Source organism: Aspergillus luchuensis, chromosome 4 (genome assembly GCF_016861625.1).
Source record: "Aspergillus luchuensis IFO 4308 DNA, chromosome 4, nearly complete sequence".
Taxonomy (NCBI): Eukaryota; Fungi; Ascomycota; class Eurotiomycetes; order Eurotiales; family Aspergillaceae; genus Aspergillus; species Aspergillus luchuensis.
The window spans coordinates 2,084,565-2,098,714 of NC_054852.1; the positions used below are offsets into that span (position 1 = coordinate 2,084,565).

Sequence of the window (14,150 nt, forward strand, 5' to 3'; positions counted from 1 at the left end):
ATCAGTTGGAGAGGCGGAGGACGGAGGTCTCCGTCACTAGGCGGCCTCCAAAACAGGATGTTCCTGATATGCGTACTCTTGCGTTCTTCTGTACAAAGCTTCTTTACTAGTTACGTAGATCCTATGCTTATTACGGGAAACTCGTACTGCAATTTCGAAATATACACCTAACTTAGGTTAATTCATAACCTTAGGAGTAGTGTAATTCCCTATCTAGTTCTGTGGCGGGGTATTCGGACCCCTCCACTAAGTGGGAGTCTCCCCCCTCACTTACTACACATAGGAATTTTTGACCAAGAGAACTTTTATCGTCATTCGGTACCCGATTATATGCATCTTATGGGTATATATGCTGCGCTAAAATGACCCAAACAAGAAAACCTTCGAAGATTTCATCCCATCTCAATAACAACTTCTATTTGCCTGAAAGAGCGAGACGTTGGCACCCCTCTATACAGGTGTATTCTCACCTGGCGACTCAGGCTTTATTCGGTTGACCTCAAAGCCTCCTTCATCTTTATCTTCTCCTTTCTGCGGCCAAAGTATTTGGTGATGCACGATGGCACGCACCATCATATAACAGACGAAGATATACATTAAGATCAGCGGAAACACCATAGCGCAGCCGATGATGGATATTGCCTTGCAAGAAAAGGCCTTTCCAATTGCAAAGGTTGCCGTTATCAGTGCCGTGTTCGGGAAGACGAATGAAAACCATGCCATCGAAAAGACCATCCGGCCCGGTCCAATGGCAGACCAATGTGCGAAGCTGGCAATGAAGAAGAAGAATATTGCTAACCTGAAGCGCATATCAGTACGTGTTTCGTAGTGACATCCAATGTAAAGGGGGCCAGCCATTCTTACCCCCATAGCCATAAACAGGAAAAGTTAGCAACAACTTTCACAATGTCTGCAGCTAATGCACCATTGCCCATGAAATCCTCCGGGAAGCTTCTTTTGGCATGGGCTGCCATGTTGACAATCCCAGACACAGTAAACGCACTGGGACCAACCGATACGAACATACCTGGTCGGACATTTTCTCGGGGGAGCTTTTGCGACATCAGCCGGTAGATAAAAGCCGAGTACACCATCAGAGATACCAAGAAGCCAACGCCTTGGATAGTGGTACCACCAATTATGATTCGCAAAGAGCGAGCAGGCTCAAGTTTGGAGCTCAGGATCCCAGCATGAGGGCCTATTATAAGCATTGGGTACGCAGGGAAGATCCAAATAGGTGTCATTTGTGCAATTGTAAATGTCTGGGTCGACCACCTACAGCTCATTAGTTGTCCTGCTTGGTTTATAGGCTCACACTTCTAATATTAGGGCCTCTTTGTACTCACAGAATGAGGTAAATAGCGGCAGAAGAGATGACTGCCAGGGCTGCATCAATCCAAAACAAGATTCCGACCGCATATGTAAGCCAGGGCCCTGTGTGGTCGGGTCCATATTGTGAGATATTAATCAAAATCGTCCCAAAAGAGACCAGCGAAGCCGGTACAAATAATGACTCTGTCGGATGCAGAAAGGATGCCTTGAAAGTGTAAGGGTATAGATAGAAACGTGTTATCAAAAGGCACCAGATTAAGATGTAGAGAAACAAGTTGGCTAGGAAGAAGATAATTCCAATGGTTTCCAAGCCGCGAAATCTATAGGGTACTGTTCCATGCTGGCGATCAGTACATTTACCCTATACCTACCTAAGACGGGGGACACACTCACCAAAGTACAAAACATTTGCGATTCCCCCAGTCGCCATAGTTAGGGTGAAAAATGCCCAAGTAATGTGACGAATACGCTTCTTCCATCCAAGACCAGTTGGTCTGGTTTCAGCTTCACTCTGGGGGTAAGCCATTCCATCCACACCCTCGTCTCCATCTCCTTCAGACTTGCGATATGAAGAGCTGTGAATGGCGTCTAATGCCGAGGTGTGGGTCTGGCTTATTATAGATCCTCTGGGGTGAAAGTAAGAATCGCCGCCAGTATTTCCTGCAAGGTCATTTTGGGTATCTTCAATGGTTGGGGTGCGGTAGCCATCATCCCCTGGGCTTCTCAGGTGTCTGGGAAACAAGCGATCCGGAGTCATTGCGGGTTCTCTGTGGGTAACGACGCAGTCATGCTTGTAACTTCTTGGACAAAGTCTCAGATCAGATCCCCTGCTGATCTCTTCTGGAACAGGTTCCTCGAAATGCAACTTCCCTTGCTGGGCAAGGTTTTCTCAGGTCGGGAATATCGGTCTCCAACTATATACCTCACAACTTGGTCTGAAACACATACACAAGGAGTCGGCCTGCTAGGGGGGGAAAGGGTGATGACGACCACACAAATTTGCTTTTCGTCTTAAAGAGAAGTAATCGCTTGAAATCAGGGATACAAAGCTGAAAGGGAAAGGAGATACAAAATGACGTAGAGGAAAGATCGGCCCCAGATCGACAAAGCCAGGAAAACCCACGCGTAAGACTGGTTTCACACACAGTTGGCACTGAGACGCATAGGGCTGGAGGACGTATATAGTAAGTAGTTTAAGTACAGCAAGGGGAAACTAGCCACCACAGTGAGAGTTAATAAAGCGAAGAAAATAAAAATAAAAATAAAATTCAAAAACAAGCGACTCCAGTGCGGCAGCGATCAAGATTCGACGGGGCAACTAGTTAGTAGTTATAGCTCCTCGCATGTCATCATCGCGGCACTGCTTTTCCTCTGCTAAGTTGCTAACAGGAGGCCGCCGTCCACTTCGCCGGGTGTTGGCACCAATCACACAAATGGGATCTTCCCGGTGGACTTTGTATGAGGAGGGTGGTTCGGGGCCAAGCGGGTGAGCGAAAAGGGCCGTCAATAGTCAAAGACGCTTCGACACAGCTGATTCGGGGCAGATGCAAGCAAGTGATTGTCTAGAGCAGCCTTCTGGTTCTTGGTCTCCAAACTGTGGAGGACAGTATCACTGCCGTAAGTCCGAAGGCGACACATTGGGCAGGCAATGAATCAATCTGTTGCCTCTCGGATATCGGCACGCCTCCATTTTCGTAGCGGGGAAGCGGGAAGCGGGAAGCATACGTCGACTATCTATCTATATGGATCTAGTATCTAGTACTGTTAGTAGCCCGAAAGCTTGGTACCGACTATGTACCACTAGATCAGAACATATAGTCTTCGTCACCCAATTATTGCCTGCATGGTACTGACAAATTACTATTCTCGTATTCATCAATCCTGCGGCAAATAAAAAAGAAAGTATTGTGATTCGTTGCGTTGCGTTGCAAGAGTACTGACTCCTCAAGACTTCTCCAATAAAGGCTATGATCAGTTAGTGACTGCGCAGTAACTAGGTCAAATTTTCTCAGTCGATTATATATTGTCCGTCATACTATTCAATTATTTCCCCGTTAGCCAACCCTGAACAAATCGGCGAAAGCACATCTAGATTCTTTTAACCCTTTCCGTCGAGACTGCCCAAGGAAACACACCCTGCCCCATAAACAGCACGATAGCTAAGCTGAGAGATTCTGAGATACATGAAGTAAAGACGACTCATTTATGACCCGTCTTGAGATGGATGTCAGAGAGCTAGCTATCTGTATCCCTAGCATGGGATACGATGGATAGTTATAAAGGCAAGCCTGCAGGTACACCTCATCTTGCATATGCCACTTACTACGTGGTTATTATACATGCGCGAGGCTGGCTCTCAGATCCAGATCTCGTATTGTCACATTAATCTAGAGTCTCATAAGAATTCTTCCTGAGTAGAGTGCATAGTATACCTTCCCGAGTACATTATTCCCAACTCAGAAGCCTGCCGGAATATTTTATTTCCGGGTCAACATCTACAACAGCAACACTTCTGGGATACAACCATTCTAGAATACAAATGACCAAAATGATACCCCAGTGCTGTTAAAAATTCCATAAGAGTTATGAGAAACTGTGGCTATCTGGGTATGCAGTAAGTGTCGTGTCAAGTTCGGGTAATCAGTTTTGAGATCTATATTTCATGCATAGAAGGAAAGCTACAGCATCTTCTCCGTAGGGTTTCAATATAAATGTGAAGGTCAAAGATACAGAATGCTAATCAAAGCGAAATGCCGCCGGGAGGTTGAGCAGCTGGCAGCATGTGTCGGGAGTAAGGTATATGTTCCTTTTTACATGTGGTAATCTTACCGAGGTTCTGCATCTGAACTAGTGTGATCGGCAGGGAAGGTACATAGATAGCAGGAAGCCTCGGAGAAGGACTTCCAACTTTAGCCTATATTTGTGACAGATCATTAAGATACATCAGATCCCGCACCCTTCGACAGTCATTCTCCATCGGCCCCGCTTTAAAGCACAATGAGAGGAACCGAAGACGGACGGAAGTCTGTGCTGATTACAGGGTAGGTGTTGCACATGATCGTCATCCCCTTATGAATATTATCTCCGTTGACATATTACTTATGCCGCCTAATCATACAGATGCTCTCCTGGCGGTATTGGGAACTCCCTGGCCCGTGAGTTCCATCGTAATGGCCTGCGTGTGTTCGCTACTGCCCGTGATTCAAAGACAATCGAAGATCTATCGTCTATTGGGGTTGAGACTCTGGGTCTTACTGTTGACGATGAGGAAAGCGTTCGACGATGCTTTGAAGAAGTAAAAGGGAAGCTTGGGGAGAAAGGACTGGATTATCTCGTCAATAACGCGTAAGTTGTCACCTTTCTATTCTAACACATCATGAGCTGATATAGTCGCCAGTGGCCGGAGTACGTATGATAATTTTTATGACTTCATTAAGAACCTCTCTTATGCATGATAGATTATACTGTGCCAGCTATGGAGGCAGAGCTCTCCGAAATCCGTGACACGTTCGAAACAAACTTTGTCGCGGTTGTACACATTTGCCAGACCTTCCTACCACTTCTTATGAAGGCTAAGGGAACTATTGTACAGATTGGTTCTGTTGCTGGGGTGAGTTTGCTCGGAGATAAGCTTAAAGGGAAGCTACCTTGTGCTGATACTGGTCCAGGTTGTTCCCTACGTTTTCGGGTCCGTATACAACGCCTCGAAGGCTGCCGTGCACTCGTTTAGCGATGCCTTGCGTGTGGAACTAGCTCCGTTCGGGTATGTTACTTCAATAACCCCCCCCCCCCTCCGCCCTGTAACAGATTTATTGATACGAGGATATCAAGTGTGCACGTCACTACCGTCGTTACCGGGGGTGTGCAATCTCGCATCGCCCGTGTCAAGCGTACTCTGGTTCCCGGCTCAATCTATACACCAATTGAGGACGAATATAACCGACGGGTGGTACATAGCCAGGCTGGGGCCATGCCAAACGAAGCATACGCTCGCAGCGTGGTCACACAGGTTCTCTATGGGTCTGCACCATGGCGCTGGATTTGGCCCTGGGCGCAAGGTCGGAAGAACTGGATCTGGGAAGGTAACAAAAGCTGGTTGATCTGGCTGCTTATGGGAGGATGGGCTTGGAATGGCCTGTCTGGGAAGATTGTGACGAAGATGTTCAAACTCAACAGACTCAGAAGCGCTGCTGGGAAATGAAGGGAGAGGGGATGGCGTAAGGACGGATGAATCTGTTTTGCTGGACGGGGTTCACGTCGATCCTTCAGGTCATTTGTTCCAAGTGTAGTATTAGCATTCCAAAACACGGCGTTTACTGGTTGGGATGTCATCTTCTCTGCTTGAACCGGTTGCTTGACATCAGTAAGACTGGTCTTTCAACATCGTAGGGCAATCAGTGGTGCATGCCGACGTCGTAAGACGCGTTTAAACCATTTGCCGTATGCCCCCGGGCTAGGAGGATGAGCCGGCGGATTCAGGGTTCGGGTTCGGGGCGAGGCGCCAAGTAGAAGAACTAGCTGCCCGAGAGGCATAGTAACTTCACGAACGAAGCCGAGATATCATGGTTTCCTCTGCACAAGATATTTTTCACTGATGTTGCCTAACGGGTTCAGATCCAAGCTGACCGTCCCAAACAGGCCATCGACGAGCTTCAGACTCGATAGGGACCAGGCGAGAGGATGGCCCCGTTCCGTGATATTCGCGTCGGAAACTGTGCTGCTTAATCATCCCGAGGCGCACGCTGGTTGGCCCGTCAGGTGACTGCCGATGGCTACTCCCAAGGCAATTATCATCCCGAGAAGCGCAGCCGCGAAAAAGAAAGCTGTTCTCCCATCAACACCCCAAATACTTCCCCCATCTTCTCCCGCATAACCTCACGTCGGAGGATACTCTTGTTCTTGTCACCCTTCTCTCCCCGACAAGACTTTTTTGATCCCTCTCCTCTCCTTTCTTCTAAATACCTCAGTCACCATGTTCAAGCTTGCCCGCAGCAAACCGGTTACGACAGCTTTGAGGGCTGCGACGGTAAGCATCCCTGGGCCCTTTTGCCCTTACCTCCTGCCAAATCTTCTAAAGGCAGATCGGCGTGCTAACATCTCCGTTGTTGACAGGAATCTTCCGTCCAGACCCGTGTTGCTCAGCAACAGAGAAACCTGTCGATCCACGAATACCTGTCTGCGAACCTGCTCAAGTCGGTGCGTCGGGCACCCAAATTTCTGCTGTAAAATTTCGCCTTGCAATTATCACTAATACGATACTACAGTATGGCGTCGGCATGCCCAAGGGTGAAGTCGCCCGCTCCGCGGAGGAGGCTGAGGCCGTTGCCAAGTCCCTCGGTACGTTTTTGTGATCCGCCGTGCTCCAACCCAAAAGTCGCGACGGCTACTAAGACGGGGATGTTATAGGTAATGACGACATGGTCATCAAGGCCCAGGTTCTTGCTGGTGGTCGTGGTAAGGGTACTTTCGACAATGGCCTTAAGGGTGGTGTGCGCGTGATCTACTCGTGAGTGTGACCCGCGTTATTCCGAGTCTTCCCTTGCGCTGATCTGTATAAAATTTTAGGCCTACCGAGGCCAAGATGTTCGCTAGCCAGATGATCGGACAGAAGCTCATCACGAAGCAGACTGGCGCTGCTGGTCGTCTTTGCAACTCTGTCTACATCTGTGAGCGCAAGTTCGCTCGCCGCGAGTTCTACCTTGCTGTCCTCATGGACCGCGCCTCTCAGAGCCCCGTCATTGTCGCCTCGTCGCAAGGTGGTATGGACATTGAGGCCGTCGCCAAGGAGAACCCCGAGGCCATCATCACCACTCCCATTGACATCAAGGTCGGTGTGACCGATGCCATTGCTCACAAGATCGTCACCGAGCTCGGCTTCTCCGAGCAGTGCGTCGAGGAGGCCAAGGACACCATCCAGAAGCTCTACAAGGTCTTCATGGAGAAGGATGCTACCCAGATCGAGATCAACCCTCTGTCTGAGACCTCCGACCACAAGGTCATGGCCATGGATGCCAAGCTTGGCTTCGATGACAACGCCGAATTCCGCCAGAAGGAGGTCTTCTCCTGGAGAGACACCACCCAGGAAGACGCCGATGAGGTCAAGGCTGCTGAGTAAGATCTTCCTGGCTTTCATATTTACAACGCTCGAAAGCATTCTAATCTACGGCATAGGCACGGTCTGAACTTCATCAAGCTTGACGGTGACATTGGATGCCTGGGTATGGGTCCATCCCACTCGACTGATATGATTTATGCTAACGGTCGCCATAGTTAACGGTGCTGGTCTTGCCATGGCCACCATGGATATCATCAAGCTCAACGGCGGTGCCCCCGCCAACTTCCTCGATGTCGGTGGTGGTGCCACTCCCGCCGCCATCAAGTCCGCTTTCGAGCTCATCACCAGCGACCCCAAGGTGACTGCCATCTTCGTCAACATCTTCGGTGGTATCGTCCGCTGCGACGCTATTGCCCAGGGTTTGATCAACGTCGTGCAGGAGATGGGTCTGCGCACTCCCATCGTTGCCCGTCTGCAGGGTACCAACATGGAGCAGGCTCACAAGCTGGTATGTTCTTACCATTTATCGGGGGATCAGCGTAACGAAAACACAAGCTAACTGACGTGGTTTGCAGATCAACGAGTCCGGCCTCAAGATTTTCTCCATTGAGGATCTCCAGAGCGCTGCTGAGAAGTCTGTCCAGTTCTCCAAGGTCGTCAAGATGGCCCGCGAGATCGACGTTGGCGTTGAGTTCACCCTTGGTATCTAATCTCCGAGTCGGATTTGGATTTATAGATGTGTCACACCTTGTCTACTGCTCCACTGTCTCTTGTACTCTTTTTATTTTTCCTTTTATTTTCCTTACTTCCCTCTTGCTTTCCCCCACTCCGATGGCCGGGGATTCAGAAGGTTTATGCGTGTTCGATGGTGCAGCGAGATGCGGAGCAATAGGCCGACGGTTGGTGACCACGGGCTTCGTCGACGATGCTAACGCACTCCTGCTGCCTAGAATAAGATCGGTATAGGGGTTGTCACAAACGAGTTGCTATAATGGTGAAATGAGACGGATTCAGACAGAGAGAGCACGAGGGGTATCTTTATAGAGAGCATTTGATGGTCCTGTATATCGTCCATTTCTAGGTTCATTTTCTTATGTCAAATGTATTTTCCCTTTTTCTGTGCCCTCTTTGGTGTCGTTGGGTGATAATCTCCCTCACGCTGCTGGAAGCGCCAGATTGGTAGACTCTGGAGGATGTACGTCCTTGAACCGCCACACTTTTACATCGATTTCGTGGAGCAGGAGAATGAAGTCCCTATCGCCGCGGAGAGTGAAGAGGTTCGAGTAAATGCCGTCCGAGGCTTCTCGGGGCAGCCCGAGACTCATGGATTTGGCCGGGCGATGAGGGATCCGGGACGCTGGGTTGAAGATCCAGATAGCCGGTTTCCCCCTATCGCTCTTCACATAGTAGAGAAGATCGCCGTCCAGCACGGTCGTGCAAAAGGGGAAGTAAGGTGTGCATTCTTCCTGGAGCAATGTGTGCATGTGGATTTTGTCCCGCTGCGGGTCGTATGAAACTACAAGGACATGGTGCAAGTTGGACGCTGTCGTTGTCGACGACGGTGTATTGAGTTGAGACGGCGGTTTGCAGACAAAGACAGCTAAGTTGCTAGCAGAACTATTTGATATATCGGCAATGCTCCAGTCGGGTTGAATGGGGGACGGTAAGTGTAGTGTATAGGGGGGAAATGGACTGGTGATGCGGCCGTAGTCATCAAAGGTGTGCTTTACGACACGTAGTCTGTCCCAAGGCGAATGGTGAACGTTCATGGGATCATCTCCTTTTTCGAGGAGGAGAGTGGTCACGCTGTTGGTGCTGGGTTGCAGGCCTATCAATGCCAGGTGGGAAGGTACTTCGATGGTACGAGCAGCTCGCGAGCCCATGTCCCAGTAATAGATCTTGTTCTCCTCGTCACCAGCTGCAGAACAGTGATTGATACTCAGAGCAACCTTGAGACCATTAACAACGAAGATCCGAAAGCTGAAAGCGGGGATACGGAACGAGGCGTGTTCTTCCGTCTCGAGGTTCCAGGCGTGGCAGTATCTAGACTCGGGATGAGCTGGGTGTCTAAAGTGTTCCTTTCTCGGCGAAACCACCGCAAGATGTGGTTTATCTTATGTGTACTTACGCACGCGCGCTGATTGCGACCACCATGGAATCGGAGAGACGCAAATCCCAGAACGAATCTCGATTCTCCGTACAGAACCGCTGGGTGGAGCGCTTGCAGAGATCGTGCACGACGACATGGGTGCCGTTGTCTAGCCAAGCACACCTTCCATTGGCGTAATCCAGGCATTCAAGCTTTGAGCCATCTGTCGGAAAGAGGTTGGAAGCCTGGAGATTGCAGATGGGTAGACCACGCTCCAGACGGATTCTATACTTGGCATATTGGGTGAAGTGGTCAGCTGGGCCATGTTCCGCTGCAAGCACATGCCCTGTGTATTGCTGGTATACAGCACCCTGGATCAATTCTGACGAGAGTAGCTGGCGCCACTTTCTAGAGACCTGGTGGAATGTGGCTTGAACTCAGTCTCGGGGGGGTCATAAGGGTGGCTGGTCACCTTTTTCCAAGGCCACGGGGGGGATGGCAACATACTCTGTGGAGGATATGGAGGTCAGAAAGGTCGAGATACTGAGCGATTTGAACTGCGATTTCTGGGGGGGATTCCGCTAGAATATCCATTTGAAAGGAGCGCTGACTGGTGCGCTTTTGTACATCGCGCCATTCATGGGGGTTCAATAGGTCTAGAATGCGATGATACCTGTCGGGAAGGGCTGCATGAGCTTAATCTAAGACTGAGGTTTATGAAGGGGAAAAGAGGGGGAAAGGAAGATCATCGACGACGGATGGATGGATGAATGGATGGTCATACGCATCCTGTCGAGCTGAGCTCGTATTCAGATGAGTGAAGAGGGTGATGATTTGCTGTATAGAAGAGGCATCGGCGGTCATGGCTGACGGCCAGTTGACGCTATTCTAAGACGAGGTCTCAGAGTCTCAACTACGGAGGGGACGATAGATGGATAGTAGTTTGGGTAGTTTAGACAGCCTGGGTTCAGGTGGTGGATGGTACTAGAGGAAAGGGAAGTCCGATAGTTAGTTAGTAGGGAGTAGTTTAAGGCGAGCCGTCCTGCAGGGTCTGGAGCTGCTCAGACAAGGCAGGCACGCAGGCAGGCAGGCACTCTTCTCATCTTACACTCCTTGTCTGTATTATTTCTTTTAAAGTGAGAAAGGAAGAGTTTCTGTTTTAGTCGCTTTTTGGATCTCTTCGGTTTCTCACATTACTTATTCTTTCGAGAATTTGGCCAAGTGCCTATCTAGAGGCACCGACAACCTTTTTTTAGTGAGTACTAAAGTACTCCGTAGCACTGACTGCATTCTTGATCCATCCACCAATAAATGAATACTATGCAAAGCACGACCTTAATTTTTGGTTTCGTTCCCTCTTCCTCTTTCCCCCTCCTCCTGCTTCTTACTCTTCTTCACAAACCTTGGGAAGGGCTTACGTCGATCGGAAAGTGACGAGGGGAAAAACAGAAACGCTGGGTCATCGATCTACGGCGCAGCCCCAGCAGGCGATCGGAAGGCGAAAAGCCAAAAAGCAACAGGAAGGATGGAAGGAAGGGAACAAGTTGGGTTTTTATGAATGGATGGACCAATGGAGAGCACGGCGATGCTTCGGGAAGCGGAGACACTTTTTTTTTGACTGGCGATGATCCTCAACTTCCAGTCTGGCCCAGACTCTTCTTGGTTCATCATCAGTACTCGAACTACCATTCCATCCCCCATCCTGCAATTTTACTACTTACCAGTAACTAAGTACTAAGTTGATTGAACTAGAACTACTGGGCTGGTACTGGACCAAACTGGTCATTTAGTTCTTCATTCTTTTCTTCTTGTTTTCCTTCCCAAGTTTCCTCTCTCCACCTTCTTCTTCTTCTTCTTCTTCTTCATCTTCTTCCCCCAAATCCATTCCCATTCTTATCTTCCAACCCCATCCAAGTACTTCTAAACTACTTACTATTTACTTTTCGGGGATTTGCTGCTGGTTGCTATTCTTGCGGGAAAGAGAAAAGAAACTGGCAGGCTTTCCCCCCCCAATCTATCTATCTATCTATTCTTATACCTATTATCATTTAGTTTTCTTCCCTTCTACTTCCTATTATTCAACAAATTTCCCCATCTTTAATATGATCATTTTCTTCGATGTTATTTTTAGTTGATTGCATTATTCCCCTTCATTAATTTACTTAATTCCTTTCGCCTTGAAGAAACTCTCTGTCTTGGCCTACTTCTTCTCTAAGGCTCAAAAAAGTAAAGGGCAGAAAAGGAATTAAGTACTTTTTCACTTTACGCGAATCCCGTCGTCTACTCTCTTCTCTCTGCCTCGCTCTCTTTTCTCTCTCTTTTCTCTTTCTCTCCGTCTGCTGCGGCTCCCTCCTCGGCCGCCCCGTTCTCATTCCTTTTCTTTTCCCTCCTCTTCTCTTCCTCTCTTTTCCCCCCTCCCTCCCTCCTCCTCCTGCTTCTCCTCCTCCCTCCTCCCTCCCCCCCTGTTCCGCCGCGCGAGATGAGCGGTCTCGCCGATCCCCCGTCCAGAAGTCCGCTTATCCTCACTGCTATCGATGCGCCCGGCAAAACCCGCAAGATTCCTGTCCTTGCCTCCTCCGTTCCTCCCTCCAGCCAGTCCACCGGTGATCCCATGGAGGTTACTCCTCCTGCCTCGGGCGCTGCGCCCCCCATCCATAGCAGTCCCGATAGCGATCGGGCGGGCGCAAGCAACACCACCGCCACCTCCAATGGCTCTACTGAACCTTCCAATGTGAACCACCATGCCGCTCCCACTCAAGCCATCGGTGCGGCTGCTGCTGCTCAGCAGCCAAAGGTCGTTCAGACGGCCTTTATTCATAAGCTCTACAAGTACGTCGGAGGCCATTTTTGTCGTTCAGTCTTCCGTCTTGTTGCTTCCTTTCGAATACCTCCCCCGTTCCCCTTAACCCTTCACGGTAACGGGCTCGATCTAACAACACTGTATAGTATGCTAGAGGATCCCAGTATTCAGCACCTCATCTCGTGGTCGAGTACGAATGATAGCTTCGTCATGTCCCCGACTTCCGAATTCTCCAAAGTCCTGGCGTTAGTCTTCCCCTATCGTAGCCTATCGCGCTCTGTGGGAACTAGCTGCTAACGAACAGCTCAGTCAATACTTCAAGCACACCAACATTTCGTCCTTCGTCAGGCAGCTGAATATGTACGGATTTCATAAAGGTATGCGGGCTGAGACAGCAAATAGCATTGCCCCGACCGTTATTGATACACATGGATCCCAGTGAGCGATGTATTCCACACCGGTTCGCCAGACTCCGCTCTGTGGGAGTTTAAACATGGGAATGGCAACTTCAAGCGCGGAGATCTTGTGGGTTTGCGAGAGATCAAGCGGCGCGCATCCCGTCATGCATTGATCCATCGCGACTCATTTCCTGGTCACAAGGCCGCCGCCTCCCAGCCTGGCACCCCCGCTGAGCCAGTTCCCGATGTCACCGAGTCCCGCTTGATGAACCTGGAGCACTCTATGTATGACTTGCATGCTCGTCTACGGAACGCCGAAGAAGGAAATGCGACCCTTAATGCAAGATGTCAATCCATGGCCGAGAGCTTAACCAGGTGTTATCACGTAAGTTGACGGGCCTCCAATGCGGTCGCGACATCTAGTGGTTTCATGCTTGCTGATTCTTTTCGTCGTCCAGTGGACTCACTCAATTTCACGTTTCCTCCAAGGCATGATCCCCGATCGCGAGAGCCTTCTGTATCGAGACGGTGAGGACTATCCACCATTTGATAGCCCCAACTGCATTATTGACTAACGATATTTGGTGTAGTGGCCTCCATGCAGGCGGAATTGGAGAAGCACCTCGAGGCTGTGCGGGCCCTGGAGCATCCTCCGGACCCATACTTGGCCGTCCGACAACCCTACGTCACCGGCATTTCTGGCGATGCAGGTCCGCCGCTGTCGCCGCGCCAAATGCCCCCGGAAGAGAGTCGCCGCCCATCAATGCTGGACCCCTCGAGGACCGGTATGATTCGGCCCCCTGTCCCCCCTCATCTGGCCGTCTCTCCGCGGCGGTACGGGTCAATTGGCGCTGGAAATTCTTCCCCCAGCTACAATCGTCCGCAAGTGCCAGCGGTCGTCACTCCGCAGCAACCTATGCCTCATCCTCTTTCGTCCGTATCCTCTCCGCCTGGGCCCAATCTTGCGCGCCGGCACACTTCGGCGGACATTAGACAGCATGGCTGGCCGCCACCGGGAGTGTCGCCATTCCCTTCCGCACACCCCCCGCAGCCAACGAATCCCTGGTCTCCCTCTCGACACCGGACTCCGACGTCAAGTGAACAATCGGTCCGAGATGTGTTAGCCCAGTATGAAATGGGTGCACCGCGGCGTCTGCAGGAACATCGACACCCAACTCCCCCTTTGCACCCCGATCAGAACCCCCCAACCGATAACGGCTGGTCTTTGGGACCTAGATTCCCTCGACACGAATCGTCTTTGCCAGCAACTCGACGTTCCAGCATGGCCAGCAATGTTCATTCGCTTCTGAACCCGGCTGATACCGCTGAGAGGCCGGACGAAGACCAGCATGCTATGGCCGATGATCGGAAACGGAAGCGATTGGAATAAACTCAACTTCATCATTATTACTTGCTTCATTCATATCCTTGATCCGGGGATTCTCGCAGGAGCATTGCTTGGCGCTGATAATCGGG

At 50.2% G+C, this 14,150-nt stretch overlaps 5 protein-coding genes across 5 annotated transcripts; 3 read left to right on the forward strand and 2 right to left on the reverse strand.

Annotated features, from left to right (window-relative positions):
• Positions 1-450: 450 nt before the first annotated feature.
• AKAW2_40717A (putative C4-dicarboxylate transporter/malic acid transport protein) lies at positions 451-2,089 on the reverse strand (the record flags this gene model as incomplete). Its single annotated transcript, XM_041689076.1, has 4 exons — positions 451-799; positions 865-1,275; positions 1,347-1,662; positions 1,726-2,089. 4 exons carry the CDS (start codon positions 2,087-2,089, stop codon positions 451-453), a joined length of 1,440 nt encoding a protein of 479 aa, XP_041542797.1.
• A 2,240-nt stretch (positions 2,090-4,329) lies between these two features.
• Positions 4,330-5,533, forward strand: AKAW2_40718S (SDR family oxidoreductase; the record flags this gene model as incomplete). The annotated part of the gene is made up of 6 exons (XM_041689077.1): positions 4,330-4,373; positions 4,453-4,677; positions 4,730-4,737; positions 4,791-4,942; positions 5,001-5,095; positions 5,164-5,533. The coding sequence occupies 6 exons, from the start codon at positions 4,330-4,332 to the stop codon at positions 5,531-5,533; spliced, it is 894 nt and encodes a 297-aa protein (XP_041542798.1).
• Positions 5,534-6,304: 771 nt separating this feature from the next.
• Positions 6,305-8,097, forward strand: TCA9 (succinate--CoA ligase (GDP-forming) subunit beta; the record flags this gene model as incomplete). Its single annotated transcript, XM_041689078.1, has 8 exons — positions 6,305-6,358; positions 6,445-6,528; positions 6,597-6,669; positions 6,739-6,838; positions 6,898-7,443; positions 7,504-7,550; positions 7,603-7,895; positions 7,963-8,097. The coding sequence occupies 8 exons, from the start codon at positions 6,305-6,307 to the stop codon at positions 8,095-8,097; spliced, it is 1,332 nt and encodes a 443-aa protein (XP_041542799.1).
• Positions 8,098-8,541: 444 nt separating this feature from the next.
• AKAW2_40720A (F-box domain protein) lies at positions 8,542-10,340 on the reverse strand (the record flags this gene model as incomplete). The annotated part of the gene is made up of 4 exons (XM_041689080.1): positions 8,542-9,430; positions 9,516-9,892; positions 9,984-10,149; positions 10,261-10,340. 4 exons carry the CDS (start codon positions 10,338-10,340, stop codon positions 8,542-8,544), a joined length of 1,512 nt encoding a protein of 503 aa, XP_041542800.1.
• A 1,615-nt stretch (positions 10,341-11,955) lies between these two features.
• AKAW2_40721S (uncharacterized protein) lies at positions 11,956-14,064 on the forward strand (the record flags this gene model as incomplete). Its single annotated transcript, XM_041689081.1, has 6 exons — positions 11,956-12,305; positions 12,423-12,521; positions 12,586-12,653; positions 12,716-13,059; positions 13,133-13,202; positions 13,265-14,064. The coding sequence occupies 6 exons, from the start codon at positions 11,956-11,958 to the stop codon at positions 14,062-14,064; spliced, it is 1,731 nt and encodes a 576-aa protein (XP_041542801.1).
• Positions 14,065-14,150: the final 86 nt, after the last annotated feature.